Source organism: Colobus angolensis, unplaced genomic scaffold, assembly GCF_000951035.1.
Source record: "Colobus angolensis palliatus isolate OR3802 unplaced genomic scaffold, Cang.pa_1.0 Scaffold85, whole genome shotgun sequence".
Classification (NCBI taxonomy): Eukaryota; Metazoa; Chordata; class Mammalia; order Primates; family Cercopithecidae; genus Colobus; species Colobus angolensis.
In genome coordinates, this window is record NW_012122376.1 from 5,027,191 (window position 1) to 5,046,683 (window position 19,493).

The following is a 19,493-nucleotide window of genomic DNA, read 5'->3' on the forward strand; positions in this document are numbered from 1 at the left end:
AGATTGTTACTCAATCCTCCTCTGTGTCAATCAAGTCCTTCCCTTCAATCTGGATCAATGACAGTGGCCAGTAGATGCTGTGTTCTGATTGGCCAGTCATGTTGGAGCCCTGGAGCTGGGGACTTGAGATCTTCCTAGACGTGGGAAAAGGGGATTCCCAAACATAGGGCTTTTTTTAGGAAGGAAGGAAGGGGAATGAATGCTGGGTAAGAGGCTTATAGGGTCCACATCCTTCCAGAAGTCTCCATGCATATGTGTGGAGTCTTGATATTCATTCATTTATTTATGTAGTGCTGACAGCTTGCTCAGTACATAGATTTGTCCCATCTATGCTAACAATAAACCATGGAGAGAGGTACCATTCTTTTTCTTGTTTATGGGTAAAAAACCAAGTCAAACACTGTGCAAGTAACTTTCCCACTTACATACTTACACGGCATGTAAGTAGAAGAGCGGCGATTTGAACCCAGGTATTCTGGCTCCACACTCTTAACCACTGGGTAATTCAGATGCCTAAGTTGCTTCCTGCAGTTTGATTTTCTCATCTCTGAACCAACCTTAGAAGCTAGAGATTGGACTGCACTGTGCCTGCAGTCCCCATGTGTCTCTAACAGAGATGCCATGGGAGATAGAAGGATGGGAGTGAATTCAAAATCATGTTTCTGTCCCTAGATCCTAATAACTATTATCACCGCCGGAACGAGATGACCACCACTGATGACCTGGATTTTAAACACCACAACTATAAGGAAATGCGCCAGGTAAGACCCAGATCACAAAGCCTCATGCCAGGAATTCGTCAAAAAATGCAACATATTATGTGTCCATAAGCGCTTAAATTTTTTTTTCCAGAAGTTGATGATTAAGGATCTGAATGATCATTTGATGTGCTGAAGACACATTAAATGCTTGTCATTTCAAGATTTGGGGTTCAGGTGACCAGAGGAAGGCTTCCTGGCTGGCAGATTGTTGAAACACAATTTGAATCCAGGTTCTTCTCAGTTAATACTGTAGATCTTAAGAATTATTGTGGTTTTGAGTGCTATTGAAGGATGTTGGTCAGATGCAGAGTTGAAGAAGAAAAAGGATCTAGGATAACATGATAATAATAGTGGAAAATATTCACATAGGACCAACTTATGTACATGACTGTGTTTAGTCCTAATAGCTCTAGAAGGGTAGGGACTGTTGTTATTGTTATTTGCAGATGGGAAAACAGCACGGAGAGACTATAGCACTACCCCGTATTATTCAGATTCTCAGAGTTTCAATCTTGGTTGCATATTGGAATCACCTGGGGAAATTTGTAAAGCTAGTGATAATTCAGCCCCATCTCAGGCCAATTAAAGTAGAATCCTTAGGAGACAGGATCCTGGGGATCCAGACTTTTAAATCCTCTTTTTGTGATTCTGCTGTCCAGCCAGGTTTCAGAACTACTGGTTGATAGCTCCATAGCTCTTAGTATTGTTAGAAAGAAAAGACAATCCCAGATGAGATTTTTCCCCAGATTTAATTATAGAAACCCAATAGTTCTGAGCTTTTGACAGCATTTATATACTGAGTGCACAAGGGGGAAGGGACAGTGTGTTTATTAGGACAAGCTAAAAAGGCAGTACCTACGCTAAGTGCCATGCCTATGAAATACTGTTCTGCGCCCACCCCCAGCAGGTGCTAGAAAGCATGGGGAGGAGCTGGCAAATGAGAAATCCTTAGAGAGCTAAGAATCTGAAGAGACAGAACATGCAGAAATGTCCTTCTGAATACATTTACAGAACAAGGATCCACCAAGGGCAAATTAACATGGCTCAAAGGGAGGGCTTGTAGGTGCTAAGGGAGGGGAGCAGCCATCCAGTACAAATGTGGAAGATGTTTCTGAGGTCAGAGTAATTAAGCGGAGCTCCAATCCCATGGAATGAACAAGCCTGGTTTGTCTTGATGTGATCTAACTTGAGATACTCATACAGCTTCCAGACACCTGTCAGCACAGACTTAGAGGTGGGATGTGCTAAGAAATCTTCTTGCTGTCTTGCTCTTCAGAAATCAAGATAATGTGTTTGGACTTGAGGGCTGTGAATCATCCCTGCTGCTCTACATTTTTGGGGTATTTATATGGCTCTGCTCACCATTCCATTTTATGGAGCGCTGATGTGTTAACTCCGCTTTGCTCACTGGACGTCTCAGCACAGCTTCTTGAGCTCAGAAATGAGACAGATATCAACTCAGTGCAATTAATGTCAAAAGCAATAAATCTAAATGCCTTTAAAATGAGTGAATTGCACAGAGACTTTAGGTAGCTGTTATCTGTAAATAGTTGTCTTGCATGGAGACTTGGGGCTCTTTTCTCACAAGGAGAGCAAGCAGAGTATGCTTCATTACCCAGGCAACTCTGACCACTACTGGAGCCAAGAGGTACCTTTGGATAATCAGTGCAGCCCCCTCAGGTGACACTGGAAGACCCGTGTGAGATCCCACAGCTCAGCAGTTATCAACTAGAGACTGTCCGGGAGAGCGCCCATCAATCCTGAAGAGTCTTCAAGCCAGAAATGATTTGCCATTTGGATTCCTGGCTCCTGGGGATGGGAAAGAAGTCAACATTTTGAGCAATTTCCCCATATGGAGTCTGCTAGGTTACTGTAGAAATCTTTCTCCCTCAGGAAAAACTTGTTCATTTTTCCTACTATTGAAAGAGACATTTACAACAAACCAAAAAAATGAGAAACAGAAGCAGGAAGCAAGAAGTGAAAATAGAAAACCTTATTGCATTGTACGAGGAAGATAATGAGGGGACATGTGACTCTTTTGTGCAGACAGCACTGACTTGCAAGGCACAGTTCCAGGCAGAGGGGAACTGCAGGTGGTTGGGTGGAGAAGGGAGGGGGAGAGGAAGGAGAAAGTCCTGACATTGCCACTATAAGGCGGAGAAAGGGAATTGTTCCAAGAAAATACGGAGGACCTTCATAGCGTATGTCGCAATTTATTCATGCTTAGTTGCCGGTTTACGTGTACATTGCCTGTCTCCCTCACTTGGGGCAATGAGGGAAGAGACCCTGTCATTTTATCATCCGTAGTGTGCACTTGATCGATGTGTGTATTTGAGGTCGTTACAGTCATGGGGGATGGGAGAGAGAAGGGAGCCATCTGCTTGGCCTTGGTTTGGGAGGCTTTGGTTGCAGAGGGGGTCAGCTGTCATCCAACGTGCGTGGCTGGCACTGGCAGGCAGGGGTGGAGGGAGGGTGCTCTGAGTAGAGAGGACAGCAAGAGTGAAGGCATGAGGTCAGAGCCGACAGGTGTGTTCTGTGACAATTTGCAGGTAGCTGGGAGGAGGCTGGTCCTGAGTGCCAGGAGAGGCTTTTATCCTGACGCGGGGGTCTGTGGAGGTTCTTTAGGTGTACAGAGCTGTCTTTCTGGAAGTTGTATGGAGGGTTGGCCCCTGGGCCTGAAGAAGGATGAGAAGAGAGGCATTTCTCAGGCAGGCTGCCCAGTGGGGGTCACCTATTAGAGTGAGCTGGGGAGAGAGAGGGGCCTGGTGTGCTTCTGTGGAGAAAAGGAAGAAGTGATTTTGAGGACAAGGTTAATGACCTTCTTTGGATTGGTCACAGTGTTGTCAGGTCCCAAACACCCAGGAAGTACTGGCTGATGGCCCATATGTAGACAATGTGATGTGGTTAGAAAAAAGTAACATAGGCAGACATGGGCTGGAAGGCAGCCATCTCATGACATTGATTTCCAGGGCACCTAAGGATGGCCGGGGACATCAGGCTGTGGGGACCATGGCTGACCCACCCACTTGTACCATGCTCAGCCTGACCCTGTGGGGACAGGAAGCCAGGGCGGAGCAGCAAGCCTGCACATCCAGATACACCCAACTCCATTCCTTCCCTCTTCCCTTCTTCTGGAATTTCTTTTCCATTGGGCAAGGTGCGGTGCCTGTTTCTCAGGCAGATGAAGAAAGATGGCAGAAGAGAACTTTCCTCTTCCCTACTCTCCTCTTTAAAAACCAAACAAACAAACAAAACAAAACAAAACTTGCATTCACTGGATAAACAACATTGTGTCAGCATCAAATGCAAACCAAAAGCCTAAAGACAAATCCTCCACGAACCCACTACTCTAAAAAAAAAGGCAGTTTCCATTTTCTCCCCATTTCCATGTGGTGTTTGAACTTCTGTATTCACAGAATTCCTACGGTTTTGATGAGAGGATAGTTACATCTTGGCCCTGTGTTTCTCAGTGAATATTGGATCATTAGCCATTTTCCATGCTGCATTCATAATTGTGATTGTGAGGTTGCAGAATATTCTGGTGAGTGGATGCATCATACTTTTCTCAGCTTCTTTCCTGCTCTGGAACGTTTGGATATCTCCCAATTCATAACTTTTCATGAATACAGACAAAGTATGAAACATGCCACAAGTGTCAGTGTGCATAACATTTTACCATCTTTATGAAAAATTTCCCTCTGATATTTTGCGAGAAATTGAGGCTCTTGATTCTATCTCCTTCAGTAGAGAGTGAAGCAGCAGAGCCTGGGATTCAGTAGACACCAGGATGCAAATTTTATTTCCATCTCAGAGTTGGGAAAACAGAGTCTTGAAGATACCAAGAGTCTTGCAAACCCTGGTACTTTCTAAGATGATGTTTCTCAACATTCTTTTTCATTACTACCCACCTAGGGAAAGTTTTTAGACTTCTTTTCTTTTCTTAATTATCCTCCCCACATTATATTAAATATTAAGAAATAGGATTTTGCTAGATAGGGTTGAGCTTTGGGGGAACACAAAGCATTGTAATACCTAAGACATTTTTAGCCACAATTTTCAGCCCCTTGGGGTGATGTCATCCCTTTTGAGAATACATGCTCTAAGGTCATGGTGAAAATTCTATTCCTTACTCTGACTGAAATTATCAAGACCCAAACATTTACCACAAAGACCCAAACTCCAAAAAACCATCTTTGACCCCTCTCAAGAATAATTGTATTGCTTTACAAGAATTAATTGTGTTTAAATGGGAAACGTCATTCCTGGGGATGTTCACGGTTGCCTTGCTGAGAAGAGCAGAGTGAGCTGCCACCCAGGTCTTTGATGGTGCTGGTAGCCACTGGAGAGATGCTTCCTGGCATTGCAGAGGGCCACTGTGCAGAGAGAATTGTAAAGAAACTTCACTGAGAAGAAGATTTTTCAAAGGCCCATGTTCTCATATGGGAAAGATGCTTATGATACCATGGCACAGTGGAATGCACTTTGTTAACCAATACTGTGCCATCGGTGGGAAAGTGTGGCTGCTATGAAAGTACAGTGATAGTGGGTAGAATATAAGGAGGTGATTCTGATGACTCATAGCCCAAGCATCTTCCCATGCCATAGCTAAATGTGCATCTCAAGGGAAGATGATGCTTGTCTTCTTCCAGTGTCAAGGTCGTGATCACTAGTACTGACAGCACATTTCTCCTGCAGCTAATTGGAAGGGGGTGGGGTAACAGTGAAGGAAGCCAGCCTGGGCTGAATGCTTGCATTCATTGCCTAGTTCGTGATGAGCCACCTGGCTTTATGTCCATAGAGCTAGTCACTGATCTGAATGTAAGACGGTGAATTGCCTGCCAGATCGGATTTGCTAAGGTCAATGCTGTTGGCTGAGAATGACTGCATCAGCAGGGACTAGTACATGGGGTCTCAAAGGAGATGGCAAGTATTCTGTGGCCATCAGAATGGTCACAGTGTGAGCAAATAAAACAAGCAGCAGGGATGCACTGGTTCTCATTTCTCTACTACACCTTCATGGACAGATAGGGGTGTGGGAAGAGCCCTGAGATGCCAAAGTCCTGGCTTCTCCTGCTCCCAGCTGGGTGACCCAGGGTAAATTATTCGATGGCTTTCTGGGCCTTAGTCTCCAAGTCTGTAGAATGGGAAAAATCTTCTCTGCCTTCTCTACTTTACCCACCAGTCATGATGATAAGACTTAGTAGAGAAATGGAGCGTATTCTTACTGTTCTTGTTAACACAATTGGTGACGTGATTACTGTGTCTTTTATTAAAACATGGTGCTATTCATATGTGGCCCCCTGCTGTCCCTGCAGTGTCTGTCTTCGTGGTGATGACTGTAGAAGCTACATGTCCTTTGCATGTTGCTTCTCCATTTATGATGGGTTTCTGTTGTAGCATTCTTGGAAATAAGAGTCTTTGTAGCCAGCTTTCTCTCAGCTAAATATTGTGACACAAAGTGTGTTGTCATAAAGGGAAGCCTGTTTTAACCCCTGGAGCAGTAAGAGGGTTAGACCCTGAATTCCAAGTCAAGGCTGCACCTGTCACCTCTCGTAGGCATGTCATAAAAGCCAAGCTACAGCAGCAGTAAATCTTCCCACTCCTTTAGAAACGCTTCTTGATGCTCATTAAACCACTCTTCCCAGTCATTACAGAATGTTGTGTTATGAAAGGCATACGAAGCACACAGTCATGTAACTCCAGCGTATCATAGATTTTACATAATACCAAGTTTCCAGTTCTAATAGATTTCAACCCACCATCAAATTTGCAACAGATTTGTTTATCTACACTTTACAAGGACATTTTATGGATAATTCGGTTGATCCGATTTTTTGGCAGCCTGCTAGAAAGCATTCAGGTCCACACCGCCCCACTGTGGGCTATGCCCTTCCTCTCTCCTGCACCAATTCAGTTCCAGCTCAGCTTTCAGAAGGCCACGGGCCTCCCTAATGGGCATCTGACCACCGGCCACCCTGGCCAGGATGGCCTTCCTGTGTGTTTCTGCAGCACCTGGGCTTCCTTCCTGGTCTTTAACACACTGTCATGAAATTGTCCCTGGAGCCCTCTGGCCCCTACTGCATGGTCTGGTGCCTGGATCAATAAAGAGATGCCCTTTGAATCAGATCTTCTTTCACTTGGGTATTGATAAACAAATTTAGCCTAGCAAATCACAGCTACTTGCAGTGAACTCACAGGTACTCGTTCAGAGTGACATGAGGCAAGGCAACCTCTAGGCAGAGGGTGTCTCTGGCCTTTGACCTTTAGGGTAACCTTTTCCCCTATGACTTGCAGAGCCCTTGGTACCTCCTTTGGCCCCTGGTCTCATTTTTCCAGACCTCAGTTATCAGTGTGACGAGCTGACTAAAAAGGCAAAATTCAGAAAACAGCATGTATCTATTTCACTTCCTTGCTGAAGCCTGCTTTTCCTACCGTTTAACCCCATGATTCCTGTTGTCATGGTGACCCAGTGCTCTCCTTACTTAGTGGCAATGAACTGGGTCATTGCATGCCTCTTATTGGCTGTGTGCTGCAAGCTCCAGGAGGGAAGGAGCAGTGTGTATTTGCTCAACCCAACAATGTAGATGCTCATTAAATTATGAGAAAAAGTTGATATTAATATATATTTATTTGGTCAGGCATAAAAGATAAAAGGCTGAGTCTGTCTCCTCAATGATCTGCAATGTAGTGAGTGGGCAATAAGAAAACAGGAAATCATAGTTAAAAAGTAAAAACCACCGCTGAGGGAGGTGAGAACCGCAACCAGGGAGGTGAGAACCACAACAAAGGAAGTGATAACCACAACCAGGGGAGTGATAACCATGATGAGGGACCTGATGACCACAATGAGAGAGATAAAAACCACAACCAGGGAGGCGATAGCCACAACCAGGGAAGTGATAGCCACAACCAGGAAGGTGATAACCACAACCAGGGAGCTGATAACCACAATGAGGGAGGTGGTGACCACAATAAGAGCGATATGAACCACAACCAGGGAGATGATAACCACAATCAGGGAAATGATAACCACAGCCAGGGGAGTGATGACCACAGCGAGGGAGGTGATGATCACAGTCAGGGAGGTGAGAACCACAACAAGGGAGGTGGTGACCACAAACAAGAGCGGTAAGAACCACAACCAGGGAGGTGAGCACCACAACCAGGAGAATGAGGACCACAATGAGGGAGGTGATGACCACAACAAAAGCAATAAGAACCACAGCCAGGCCAGGCGCGGTGGCTCAAGCCTGTAATCCCAGCACTTTGGGAGGCCGAGACGGGCGGATCACGAGGTCAGGAGATCGAGACCATCCTGGCTAACACGGTGAAACCCCGTCTCTACTAAAAAATACAAAAAGCTAGCCGGGCGAGGTGGCGGGCGCCTATAGTCCCAGCTACTCGGGAGGCTGAGGCAGGAGAATGGTGGGAACCCGGGAGGCGGAGCTTGCAGTGAGCTGAGATCCGGCCATTGCACTCTAGCCCGAGCGACAGAGCGAGACTCTGTCTCAAAAAAAAAAAAAAAAAAAGAACCACAGCCAGAGAGGTGATAACCACAACCAGGGGAGTAATTACCACACCCAGGGGAGTGGTAACCACAACGAAGGAGGTGATGACCACAACCAGAGAGGTGATAACCATGACCAGGGAGCTGATAACCACAATGAGGGAAGTGGTGACCACAATAAGAGTGATAAGAACCATAACCAGAGAGGTGATAACCACAATCAGGGTAGTGATAACCATGACCAGGGGAGTGATGACTACAAAAAAGGAGGTGATGAGCACAATAAGGGAAGTGATAACCATGACCAGGGAGGTGATGACCGCAACCCAGGAGGTGATAACCTCACCCAGGGGAGTGATAACCATGACCAGGAAGGTAACAACCACACCCAGAGAGGTGATAACTACACCCAGGGGAGTGATAACCAGAACAAGGCAGGTGCTGAACACAACCAGAGAGGTGATAACCACAACCAGGGAGGTGAGAACCACAACAGTGAAGGTGAGAACCACAACCAGGGTGGCGATAGCTATAGCAATGGGGGTGATAACCACAACCAGGGAAGTGAACCACAACGAAGAAGGTGATGATCACAACCAGAGAGGTGATAACCACAACCAGGGAGGTGATAGCTATAATCAGGGAAGATGTCACCATAACCAGAGAGGTGATAATCACAACCAAGTATGTGATAGCCACAACCAGGGAGGTGATAGTCACAACTAAGGAAAGTGTATTACTTCATTCTCATGCTGCTATGGAGAAATACCTGAGACTGGGTAATTTATAAAGAAAACAATTTTAATTGACTCAGAGTTCTGCATGACTGGGAAGGTCTCAGGAAACTTACAATAATGGCTGAAGGCACCTCTTCACAGGGCAGCAGGAGAGAGAATGAATGCCGAGTGAAGGGGGAAGCCCCTTGTGAAACCATCAGATGTTGTGAGAACTCACGATCAGAGGAACAGCATGAGGGAAACCACCCCCATGATTCAATTACCTCCCACCTGGTCCCTTTCATGACATGTGGGGATTATGGGAACTACAATTCAAGATGAGTTTTGGGTGGGAACACAGCCAAACCCTATCAGCAAGTATCTCAGTCCATTCATGCTAAAATACTGTAACCTGAGTAGCTTATAAGTAACATAAATCTATTCAGAGTTCTAGAGGTGGGAATGTCCAAGATCAAGGTACTGGCAGATCTAGGGTCTGGTGAGGGCTCACTTTCTGGTTCACAGGGCCATCGTTGTGCTGCATTCTCACTTGGCAGATGAACAAAGAAGCTCCTTTGGGCCTCTTTCATAAGGACACTAATCACCGCCGAGAGGGCCCAGCTCTTCATGCATTGGGGATTAGGTTTCAGCCTATGGATTTTGGGGGACATAAACATTTGGAGGATAACAGGAAGTGATAGCCACAACCAAGGGGTGCGGAAAGTATGGGACGGGGTGGGGGCAATGGCCAGGAGTTTCTTCCTAGGGGGGTGATGGTACAGCAGGTGCTGGAAGGAAAGTAGGCATTATCTAGGGCAGAGGGATATAAGGAGAGTGTTCTGGGTAGAGGCGATAGCAGCAGGAGTGTGCAGAATGTGGATGCACTTGGGAGGCTGTGGAGGAAAGCAAGAGGTTTCCGTCTTCTTGGGAGCTCTGTCCTTTTAGTGCATAGTCATCAATGCTTAGAGTTTTGGATTTACTTTGTTTTTCAGTTGATGAAAGTTGTGAATGAAATGTGTCCCAATATCACCAGAATTTACAACATTGGAAAAAGCCACCAGGGCCTGAAGCTGTATGCTGTGGAGATCTCTGATCACCCTGGGGAGCACGAAGTTGGTGAGAAGGGCCCCTCTGGGATGCTTGGCCCCTTCATCTTTGGTACCCATGTAAACAGTCAGGAGACTGTTCACCCTATGAGAAGATTCATGCCACAGGGCATCAGCTGTTCACACCACTGCTGTCTCACGTAGACAGATTCTGCACATGTTGGCTCTGTGAACCACTCATCTTATGATATGGACTATAGAATTATTTACACTGGAAATACCCATCTTCTCTCCAAAGGGAGTATATTTCATTCTCTGTCGTCCACCTCTGAGACCAACCACAACAGCCAAAGGAGAAAGTGGCTGAGGTGGGCAGGACAGAACTTCTTCCTCCTTCAGGATTCCCTGATGGTGAATGGCTCATATTAGAGGAGCTTCTCCCACTTCTTAAAAATATTCAATTCTATTTTTAGATATTTCCTGTTTTCAGCCATTTCCCATTCAATCACTCCCCAGCCTGCACCTCTATAGGTGAGATGGGCTTCTTTGTTTTTCTTTTTGGTAAATCTGGGAGCTCTTTAGAAATCTGCTGATATTTAGGTACAAAGATTTGTCCGATTTACTTGAACATTCATCAAAGTCTCAGGAGTTCCTCTCAGGAGGTTTTTTGTTTTGTTTTGTTTTAGATGGAGTTTTGCTCTTGTTGCTTAGCCTGGAGTGCAATGGCATAATCTCAGCTCCTGGAGCCCTCTGCCTCCTGGGTTCAAGCAATTCTCCTGCCTCAGCCTCCTGAGTAGCTGGGATTACAGGCATATGCCACCATGCCCAGCTAATTTTTGTATTTTTAGTAGAGACGGGGTTTCTCCATGTTGGTCAGGCTGGTCTTGAACTCCCGACCTCAGATCCGCCTGCCTTGGCCTCCCAAAGTGCTGGGATTACAGGAGTGAGCCACCGCACCCGGCAGGAGTTTATTTTAAATGATAAAAACTTTATCTTCTGGTAAAATCACATTTCCTCAAAAGCAGCAGCTTTGCCAATGAGGGAAGGAAATGTGTTGTCAGCTTGAGCCCAGCACTGATAAATGCCAGGCCCTAGTCCTTTCTGGCTGCTGTAACAAAATATCAGAGGTTGGGAAATTTATAAACAACAGAACTTTATTGCTCACAGTTCTGGAGGCTGGGAAGTCCAAGGTCAACACATGGGCAGATTCAGTGCCTGATGAGGGCTGTTCCTCTTAAGACCCCTTCTTGTCTTACATGGCAGGAGCAGAAGGTCAAAAGTGCCTGGCTAGTTCTCTGGAACCCTTTTATAAGAGGAGTAATCTTTTCATCACTTCCTGAAGGCACCACCTCTTTTACTTATTTTTCCTTTTTTTGAGACAGTCTCATTCCATCTCCCAGGCTGGAGTACGGTGGCACAATCTTGGCTCATTACAACCTCCGCCTTTTGGGCTCAAGCAATCTTCCCACCTCAGCCTCCTGAGAAGCTGGGACTACAGGTGTGCATCACTATGACCAGTTAATTTTTTGTTTGTTTTTTGTAGAGTTAGGGTTTTGCCATGTTGCCCAGACTGGTCTTGAACTCCTGCACTGGAGCCCTCTCCCAAAGCGCTGGGATTATAGGTGTGAGCCGCTGCACCCGGCCGGCCCCTCCTCTTAATACTCATGTTTGGTCTTAAGTTCCAGCATATGAATTTTAGAGGGACACATACATTAAACCATAGCACCCTAAGATTTAAAAGCTGAGCTTTGAAACAAAAAATACCTAGAGAAAGCCCACTTTACACTGCATCACTGCTGATTTGCCCTGATGGACTATTTTCTGCTTATATTCATTTGTCTTTGTTGAACTTAATAGGAAGTTATTTTAAGAAAAATAATTGCCTCCCAAAAGAGAGGCACTGATTGCTATGGCTTGTGTTCAACTTGTAAATGTTAAGCCCTAAGCACTACGCTATTTGATCTGTTCTTGGTAAGTAAGAATGGGCATTATTACCCTGTGAGAGGTGTCATGTCAGATTTTTCTACACATTTTCCTGCACACCTGACTCTCTGGGAATAAGACAGTTGTCCTGATGTCATTTTAGAGGTTTGTTTGAAAGAACAAATAGGGCTAAAATGGTAAGCTTATATTATTCAAGACTTTCCCCCTAACACAACGTGACAAGCACTGTTTGGCCCTAAGTGTTTCAACATGAACCTGTGCTTCTCTCTGTCTTTGAGTAAAGGTGAGCCCGAGTTCCACTACATCGCGGGGGCCCACGGCAATGAGGTGCTAGGCCGGGAGCTGCTGCTGCTGCTGGTGCAGTTCCTGTGCCAGGAGTACTTGGCCCGGAATGCGCGCATCGTCCACCTGGTGGAGGAGACGCGGATTCACATCCTCCCCTCCCTCAACCCCGATGGCTACGAGAAGGCCTACGAAGGGGTAATGGCCCTGGCCCATCTCACCCAATAGGATGTGGGCAGCGAGGCCCCAGCTCCAGAGTATGCCCAGCTCCAGGGTTATGCAAAATTCCACCTTACGAGCTTTATTTATTTATTTTTTGAGTCGGAGTCTCCCTCTGTCGCCCAGGCTGGAGTACAGTGTCACAATCTCCACTCACTGCAACCTCTGCCTCCTGGGTTCAAGCGATTCTCCTGCCTCAGCCTCCTAAGTAGCTGGGATTACAGGCATGTGCCACCACACCCGGCTAATTTTTGTATTTTGAGTAGAGAGGAGGTTGGCCAGGCTGGTCTCAAACTCATGACCTGAGGTAATCCGCCAGCCTTGACCTCCCAAAGTGCTGGGATTACAGGTGTAAGCCACCATGCCTGGTCACACAAATTTTATTTTTGAGTGTCTCTGCTGAGGCAGGGAAGCCCACAAGGTTTATGAAAGGTGCAAAGCAGGCACTGAGAATGATGGTGGCCTTGAGAGGTGGATGTGCCGACAAACTGGAGGAAGTGAAGATGAACAGCAGTATTGCTATATACATAACGATAATAGAATCCAGTAGTACCACTTTATGTTGGCTAAGCACTTAATCATGGCATGTGTTAGCCTTGATTATTGCCTTTAATCTTCTCATCAGTCTTCTGAGGAAGTTGTTTTATTATTCTGATATATTCTTTATATTTTATGTTCCAATTATGATATAGAACATATTTAGGTTATAGGTGTGCATAGAATATGCACATGTACAGAATTATGTATAAAGAGAACATAGAGTATAGTTAGTATTATGTTGTGTTGTGTATTGACAGTGCTATATCACAATACCTGGGAATAAAATGGAAAATTATATTAAAACAATGGTACCTATCAAATACAAGCTTTACAGTATAGAAATGTGGTCGCATTTATTGGTGCGGATATAGTCAGTTAGGAATTTGCATTGCTAAACAGTGAGCCAGAATCATGGGCAGGCAGGGAGAATGCATTACTGTGGTGGCCAGTGATACTGCAATGATGCGTTCATTGCTACTCAGAGGTTCACCTGGCCAGTATGGAAGAGAGGAAGGTAGGGGTGGAAGAAGGAACCTAATGCTTTTTAAGCACTTCCATGTGGCAGGGGTGGTTCTCTGAATTCCCTCTTTGGAGTAATTTGACTGAACTATCTACCACCCACCAGATATTAATAGGAAGTTTTTCAATATTCTCCTTTAGATGCCATCTTTGGGTCAAAGGGCATCCAGAGGCTTAGAGACACTCCCCAAGGGGAAGTGGAGATGGATGCATCTTGTATGGTAGAGGGTCCGCGTTGTCCTGCAGCCTCTGCATTCTTCACCCTCTCACTTGTCTCCAGGGCTCGGAGCTGGGAGGCTGGTCCCTGGGACGCTGGACCCACGATGGAATTGACATCAACAACAACTTTCCTGATTTAAACACGCTGCTCTGGGAGGCAGAGGATCGACAGAACGTCCCCAGGAAAGTTCCCAATCACTATATTGCAATCCCTGAGTGGTTTCTGTCGGAAAATGCCACGGTGAGTCAAAATACCCCTCATCTGTAAAGCAGCAAAAGGCCAGGTTTAACCCCCATTGGTATTTGCAGAGGATAGGACATTTAAGAAAGAGACGAAACCATTTTTTTTCTTTCATGTTTTCTCCAAAAGCAGATAAGTGTGCTAGATAATAACTACCTTTTAGGTGGATATTTGGGGAGATTCTTCATAGAGGAGAAATCATTTAATTATATTTCTTAACAAGCACATGGAGCTTCAGAACCAAAACAACCGCCCCTGAATTGCACATGTTTGTTACTACCTTTAATATCTTTTTCACTGTCGGTTATATTACTAAGAAATTATCCTTAGCCCTTACTGATTGCTTAATATATCTTATTTTTATTTTAGTACATCCCCTTGGGTTTACTACATGTGGTGTTTCTTTGGAAAGAAAAATGAAATTAGATGAGAAATATTTCCCCAGATTTCTTAGGTCTTGTTTTACAAAGAGTATGTTGTAGAAGAAATAATTCTCCCATACCTCTTATTGTCTTTCCTGGGCATCATAGTTGAGCTCCTTACTCTGATTCTTCGATCGTAAACATTCTTCAAGAGTTCTACCTTTATTGATATGTAAGTTAGTGTTGGGTTCAGCTGCAGCCACAGAAAAATCAAAATAGTGCCTTAACAAGGTAAAAGTTTCTTTCTTTCTTCATGTGAAAGTACCCTGGAAGCCAGCCAAGGGCCAGATAAGTCGAAGCCTGGTAATCATGAGGAACCCAGGATTCATCTCTGTCTGTGTCTCTGCCATGTCAGCATGTGGCATTCATCTTCAAGGTCATAATCCAGGGTGGCAGCTGGTGCTCCAGCTGTCATGTGTCTGAAGGAACAGGAGAGAAAGGGCTTGGGGGAAAGAAAAAGTTCTTCTCTCAGATAATTCAATTTCCTATAAGCGGTTCTACATAATGCTTCTGCTTAACTCTCACTGGCCAGAATTCGGTTGCACATGGTATCAGCCACTGCAAGGAAGGCTGGGGAATGCTATATTTTAGACAAGCAAATTGCAAGCTCAAAACAAACAAACAACAACAAAAAAAGACTGGACTTCTCCTACTGGAGATTAAAGGGAGCTGGAGAGAGGACAGCAGCTCTCCCTTGGCGTTCTAGCCCCCAGCACAGTACCTGTGGGTGCCACTTACTGGAGGAGGAGCAGCAGGGTGGGCTCCTTTAGTGACTGACAGTCCAGGGTCATCCAGGTCCTCAGGAAGTGAGCAGTAGGGTGATGAAGACAGACAGCAGCAATGCCACTTGGTTCAGTTAGGATGCCCAAGGGTGCTGATGTGGGCAGGAGACTAGGGAGGCCCCTGAGTCTTCTGTCTTCTAAGTCTTCTCTTATGTCTCCCACATCACCTGTTTTAGTTGTTTTTCGCTCATTTGTTTGTTTTTCCACCTAACATCCTGTTGACACTGGGCAAAGTTGAGAATTCAAGCTATGTTATTCTTTAGGAACACTTAGACCAAAATTGGAATTTGGTTGCCGGCTTTCTTAGCCACTAGGCTATAAGAGCTAAGTAATCCTTTTAGCACAATTGTGCAGAGTCTCTGGATGTTCAGTCTTTGCTTTTAGAATAGAATTTAGTTATTTGACCTTGTTGTCTAGAACTACAAGGAGAATTACACAATTCTATCATCACCAATAGTTTTCTCAATTGCGGATAGACTAGATAGATAAGAAATCAGCAAAGATAAAGATTTGAGTAACAAGGCTAACAGGCTTGACATAAGGGACCTGAAAGAATTCTATAACCAATGATGGCCGGGAGCGGTGGCTCACGCTGGTAATCTCAGCACTTTCGGAGGCCGAAGCCGGCGGATCACGAGATCAGGAGATCAAGACCATCCTGGCTAACATGGTGAAACCCCGTCTCTACTAAAAATACAAAAAATTAGCCAGGCGTGGTGGCGGGCGCCTGTAGTCCCAGTACTTGGGAGGCTGAGGCAGGAGAATGGCGTGAACCTGGGAGGCGGAGTTTGCAGTGAGCCCAGATTGCGCCACTGCACTCAAGCCTGGGTGACAGAGTGAGACTCCATCTCAAAAAAAAAAAAAAAAAAAAAAATTCTATAAGCAATGATTAGAGAATATTCTTCTCAGTAATCCTGTAACATTTTAAAAAATTGATGATAAACTGGGCTTATAAGGGAAATCTCAACAAATTTCAGAGAATAGGTGTTAGACAGACCTTGGTCTCACCACCATACAGTTAAACTAGAAGACTCTAATAAGATTAATGAAAACCTCATCATGTATTTAGAAAATAAAAAACTTCTAAAGAGTAAGTCAAAGAAAAAAATCCTGACAACTAATAAGTAATTAGAACTAAATAATAATGAAAAGATTACATATGAAAATTTGTGCATTACAGCAAAGAATAGTACTTTAGGAAAATTTATAACTTTAAGTTATTATATTGCAAAAGAAGGCTGAAAGTTAACTAACATAAGAAGTTAGCAAATAAATAAGTAAATAAGTAACAGAAGAAACCCAAAGAAAGAGAGATTAATTTATAAACAAGGGCATTGGGAGGCTGAGGCAGGCAGATCACTTGAGGTCAGGAGGTCAAGACTAGCCTGGCCAACATGGTGAAACCCTGTCTCTACTAAAAATACAAAAATTAGCCAGGCGTGGTGGTGCATAACTGTGGTCCCAACTACTTGGGAGGCTGAGGTAGGAGGATCGCTTGAACCTGGGAAGTGGAGGTTGCAGTGAGCTGAGATTATGCCACTGCATTCCACCCTGGGCAACAGAGTGAGACCCTGTCTCAAAAAAAAAATTAAAATTAATAAATAAAAAACAAGGGCAAAAATGAATGAAATGATAGAAAACAAAGAAATAATATGAAGTGATTTGTCTATAGAAAGGTGTGTTTGATAAAATTTAACAATTATTCACAACAATATCTCATCAAATTTTGAATATAGCTTTTAGTGTGAGGAAGGCTATTTTAGGTGAGATACAAATGGCATTAATCATAAAAGATTAGTAAATTCCACTACATGGAGGTAAGAAAGCCTGTTCCTCAAAAGATTTGAACAACTGTGACAAGCTAAAAATTGGGAGAAGTTATTTATAAATTACATGACTGAGAAAGTTGAAAATTTAAAAGCTGAAGAGTAACAAATAATAAAAATATGAACAATTCAGTAGAAAAATGGACAAAAGGTAAGAGAGGAGGAAACAGAATTAATAAAAATGACAAGATGTTCTACCTCACTAGTACTAAGGACATGCAGATGAGAGAACATTATATGTCCATTGTTTGGCAAAAGTAAAAACCCCCCCAGTGTGGGAGGGAATACGGGACAGATTTCTTGTACATTGTGGGTGAGTATACATTGTGAATGAGTATACACTGGCATAATGATTTTGGAAAATAATTTGATTACCTTGTAAAGTAGAATATTTTTATATCCTATGCCTCTGCAATTTCACTTCTGGCGATATGTGCAAGATAAATTCCAACACATATGTACCAGAAGACAGTAAAAGAAAGTTCAAAGCAACACTCTTCATTATAGCAAAAGATTGAAAATTACCAACGCCCATCATCTAAGAATAGGTATTAATGCATTAAATGGGATCTCCATATTGAAGTGAAAAAAAAGCCTGAAAATAGCTTTATTCAACAACAGGATGAATCTGGGAAACACAAAATTGAGTGGGAGGAAAAAGAAATTGCAGAAGGCAACCAGCAGTATCATTGCACCCCTCCGCCCCTGCCTTTTTTTTTTTTTTAGATCAAAAGCAAGTAAAACCAAACGGTATATTTTCAGGTATACACATATGGGATAAAACAAAAGAGAGAGAATGAGAATCACATCACTTAGGATACAGTGGGTGCCTCTGAGTGGGAGGCAGGAGGGTGGATAGGTAGGGTGGTGTAGGCACACAGAACAGAAATTGTTGGTGAGGTCTGCGGTTGGATGGTGGGTTCACAGGTGTTTTCCATGTTGAAATAAATAACAGAAGGGAATCCCAGCACTTTGGGAGGCTGAGGCGGGCGGATCACGAGGTCAGGAGATCGAGACCATCCTGGCTAACATGGTGAAACCCCGTCTCTACTGAAATATAAAATATTAGCCAGGCATGGTAGTGGGCGCCTGTAGTCCCAGCTAGTCAGGAGGCTGAGGCAGGGGAATCGCTTGAACCTGGGAGGCGGAGGTTGCAGTGAGCCGAGGTTGCGCCACTGCGCTCCAGCCTGGCAACAGAGCAAGACTCTGTCTCAAATAAATAAATAAATAAATAAATAAATAAATAAATAAATAAATAAATAAATAAAACCAGAGGGGGACCAAGCACAGACCAACAGTGATACTGTGTAATGAACTAAGCTCTCTCATTGGTCCAATCCAGGGCCCCTGAAGTGTTTCAACAAAAACAACAAAACTTAATGAATCCCAAGTCCATCTCATCCCTTACTCAGTTTTCTATACATCATGGTGAAATGATTTCCAATGTCTGTTGTCATTGTCAATTTGCTCTTACTGAGATTATCTTCACAGAGATTAGCAATTTATGATAAATACTTGTTTCACTGATCAATGTTTGACCATATCAAACTTTCAAATTTTAGCTTTTAACATGGTTTTCTTTTTTTCTTAAATGTTATTGTTAAACGATGTCAAACATACAGAATTAGGGAGGAAGCTGCCGAGGATCGCCATGGACCCGTCTCAGCTCTAACACTTACCAATTCCTGTTTCATCCACATCTTCACTCACTTTCTCCTCCTCCCCCAGGTTACTGAAACTAAACCCAGGCATCATAGCCTTTCCTTTGTAAAGATTTCAGTAGATATCTCTAAAAAATAAAGGCACTCTTTTTACAACCATAAGGTGTTACCATTATTATATCAAAATAAAGTATTCCTTAATATTGTCAAGTATCTGGCCAGTGCTCACATTTCCCCTGTTATTCCCCCCTCCCCAAGGTTGTTTAAATCAAGATCCAAACAAAACCCATTCATTTGATTGGTTTATGAGTCTTTCTAAGTCTCTTTCACATTTTTCCAGAATTGATTTTGAAATTCTAAACTTTACTAAGATTATTCCTTAAAAGCACTGCTTTTCTGACTACGTCCCTGTTTGACAGCTGGGGAGAGAAAGCAGCTTCCTGCTCATTTTACTTGTCCATTTGGGGTGTTCACAGGTGGCGGCGGAGACCAGAGCAGTCATAGCCTGGATGGAAAAAATCCCTTTTGTGCTGGGCGGCAACCTGCAGGGCGGCGAGCTGGTGGTGGCGTACCCCTACGATCTGGTGCGGTCCCCCTGGAAGACGCAGGAACACACCCCGACTCCCGACGACCACGTGTTCCGCTGGCTGGCCTACGCCTATGCCTCCACGCACCGCCTCATGACGGACGCCCGGAGGAGGGTGTGCCACACGGAGGAGTTCCAGAAGGAGGAGGGCACTGTCAATGGGGCCTCCTGGCACACCGTTGCTGGAAGTAAGCCTCCCTCTGGGGGACAGTGGGCTGCAGG

At 44.3% G+C, this 19,493-nt stretch overlaps 1 protein-coding gene across 1 annotated transcript in view; it reads left to right on the top strand.

Moving 5' to 3' along the window:
- CPXM2 (carboxypeptidase X (M14 family), member 2) overlaps nt 1-19,493 on the top strand; it is a 147,380-nt gene that overhangs the window by 111,670 nt on the left and 16,217 nt on the right. The window contains exons 7-11 of the mRNA XM_011930212.1: nt 673-761; nt 9,977-10,100; nt 12,258-12,454; nt 13,815-13,994; nt 19,162-19,459. Of these exons, the coding sequence (XP_011785602.1) occupies nt 673-761; nt 9,977-10,100; nt 12,258-12,454; nt 13,815-13,994; nt 19,162-19,459 (888 nt within the window). The remainder of the gene's footprint in view (nt 1-672; nt 762-9,976; nt 10,101-12,257; nt 12,455-13,814; nt 13,995-19,161; nt 19,460-19,493) is intronic.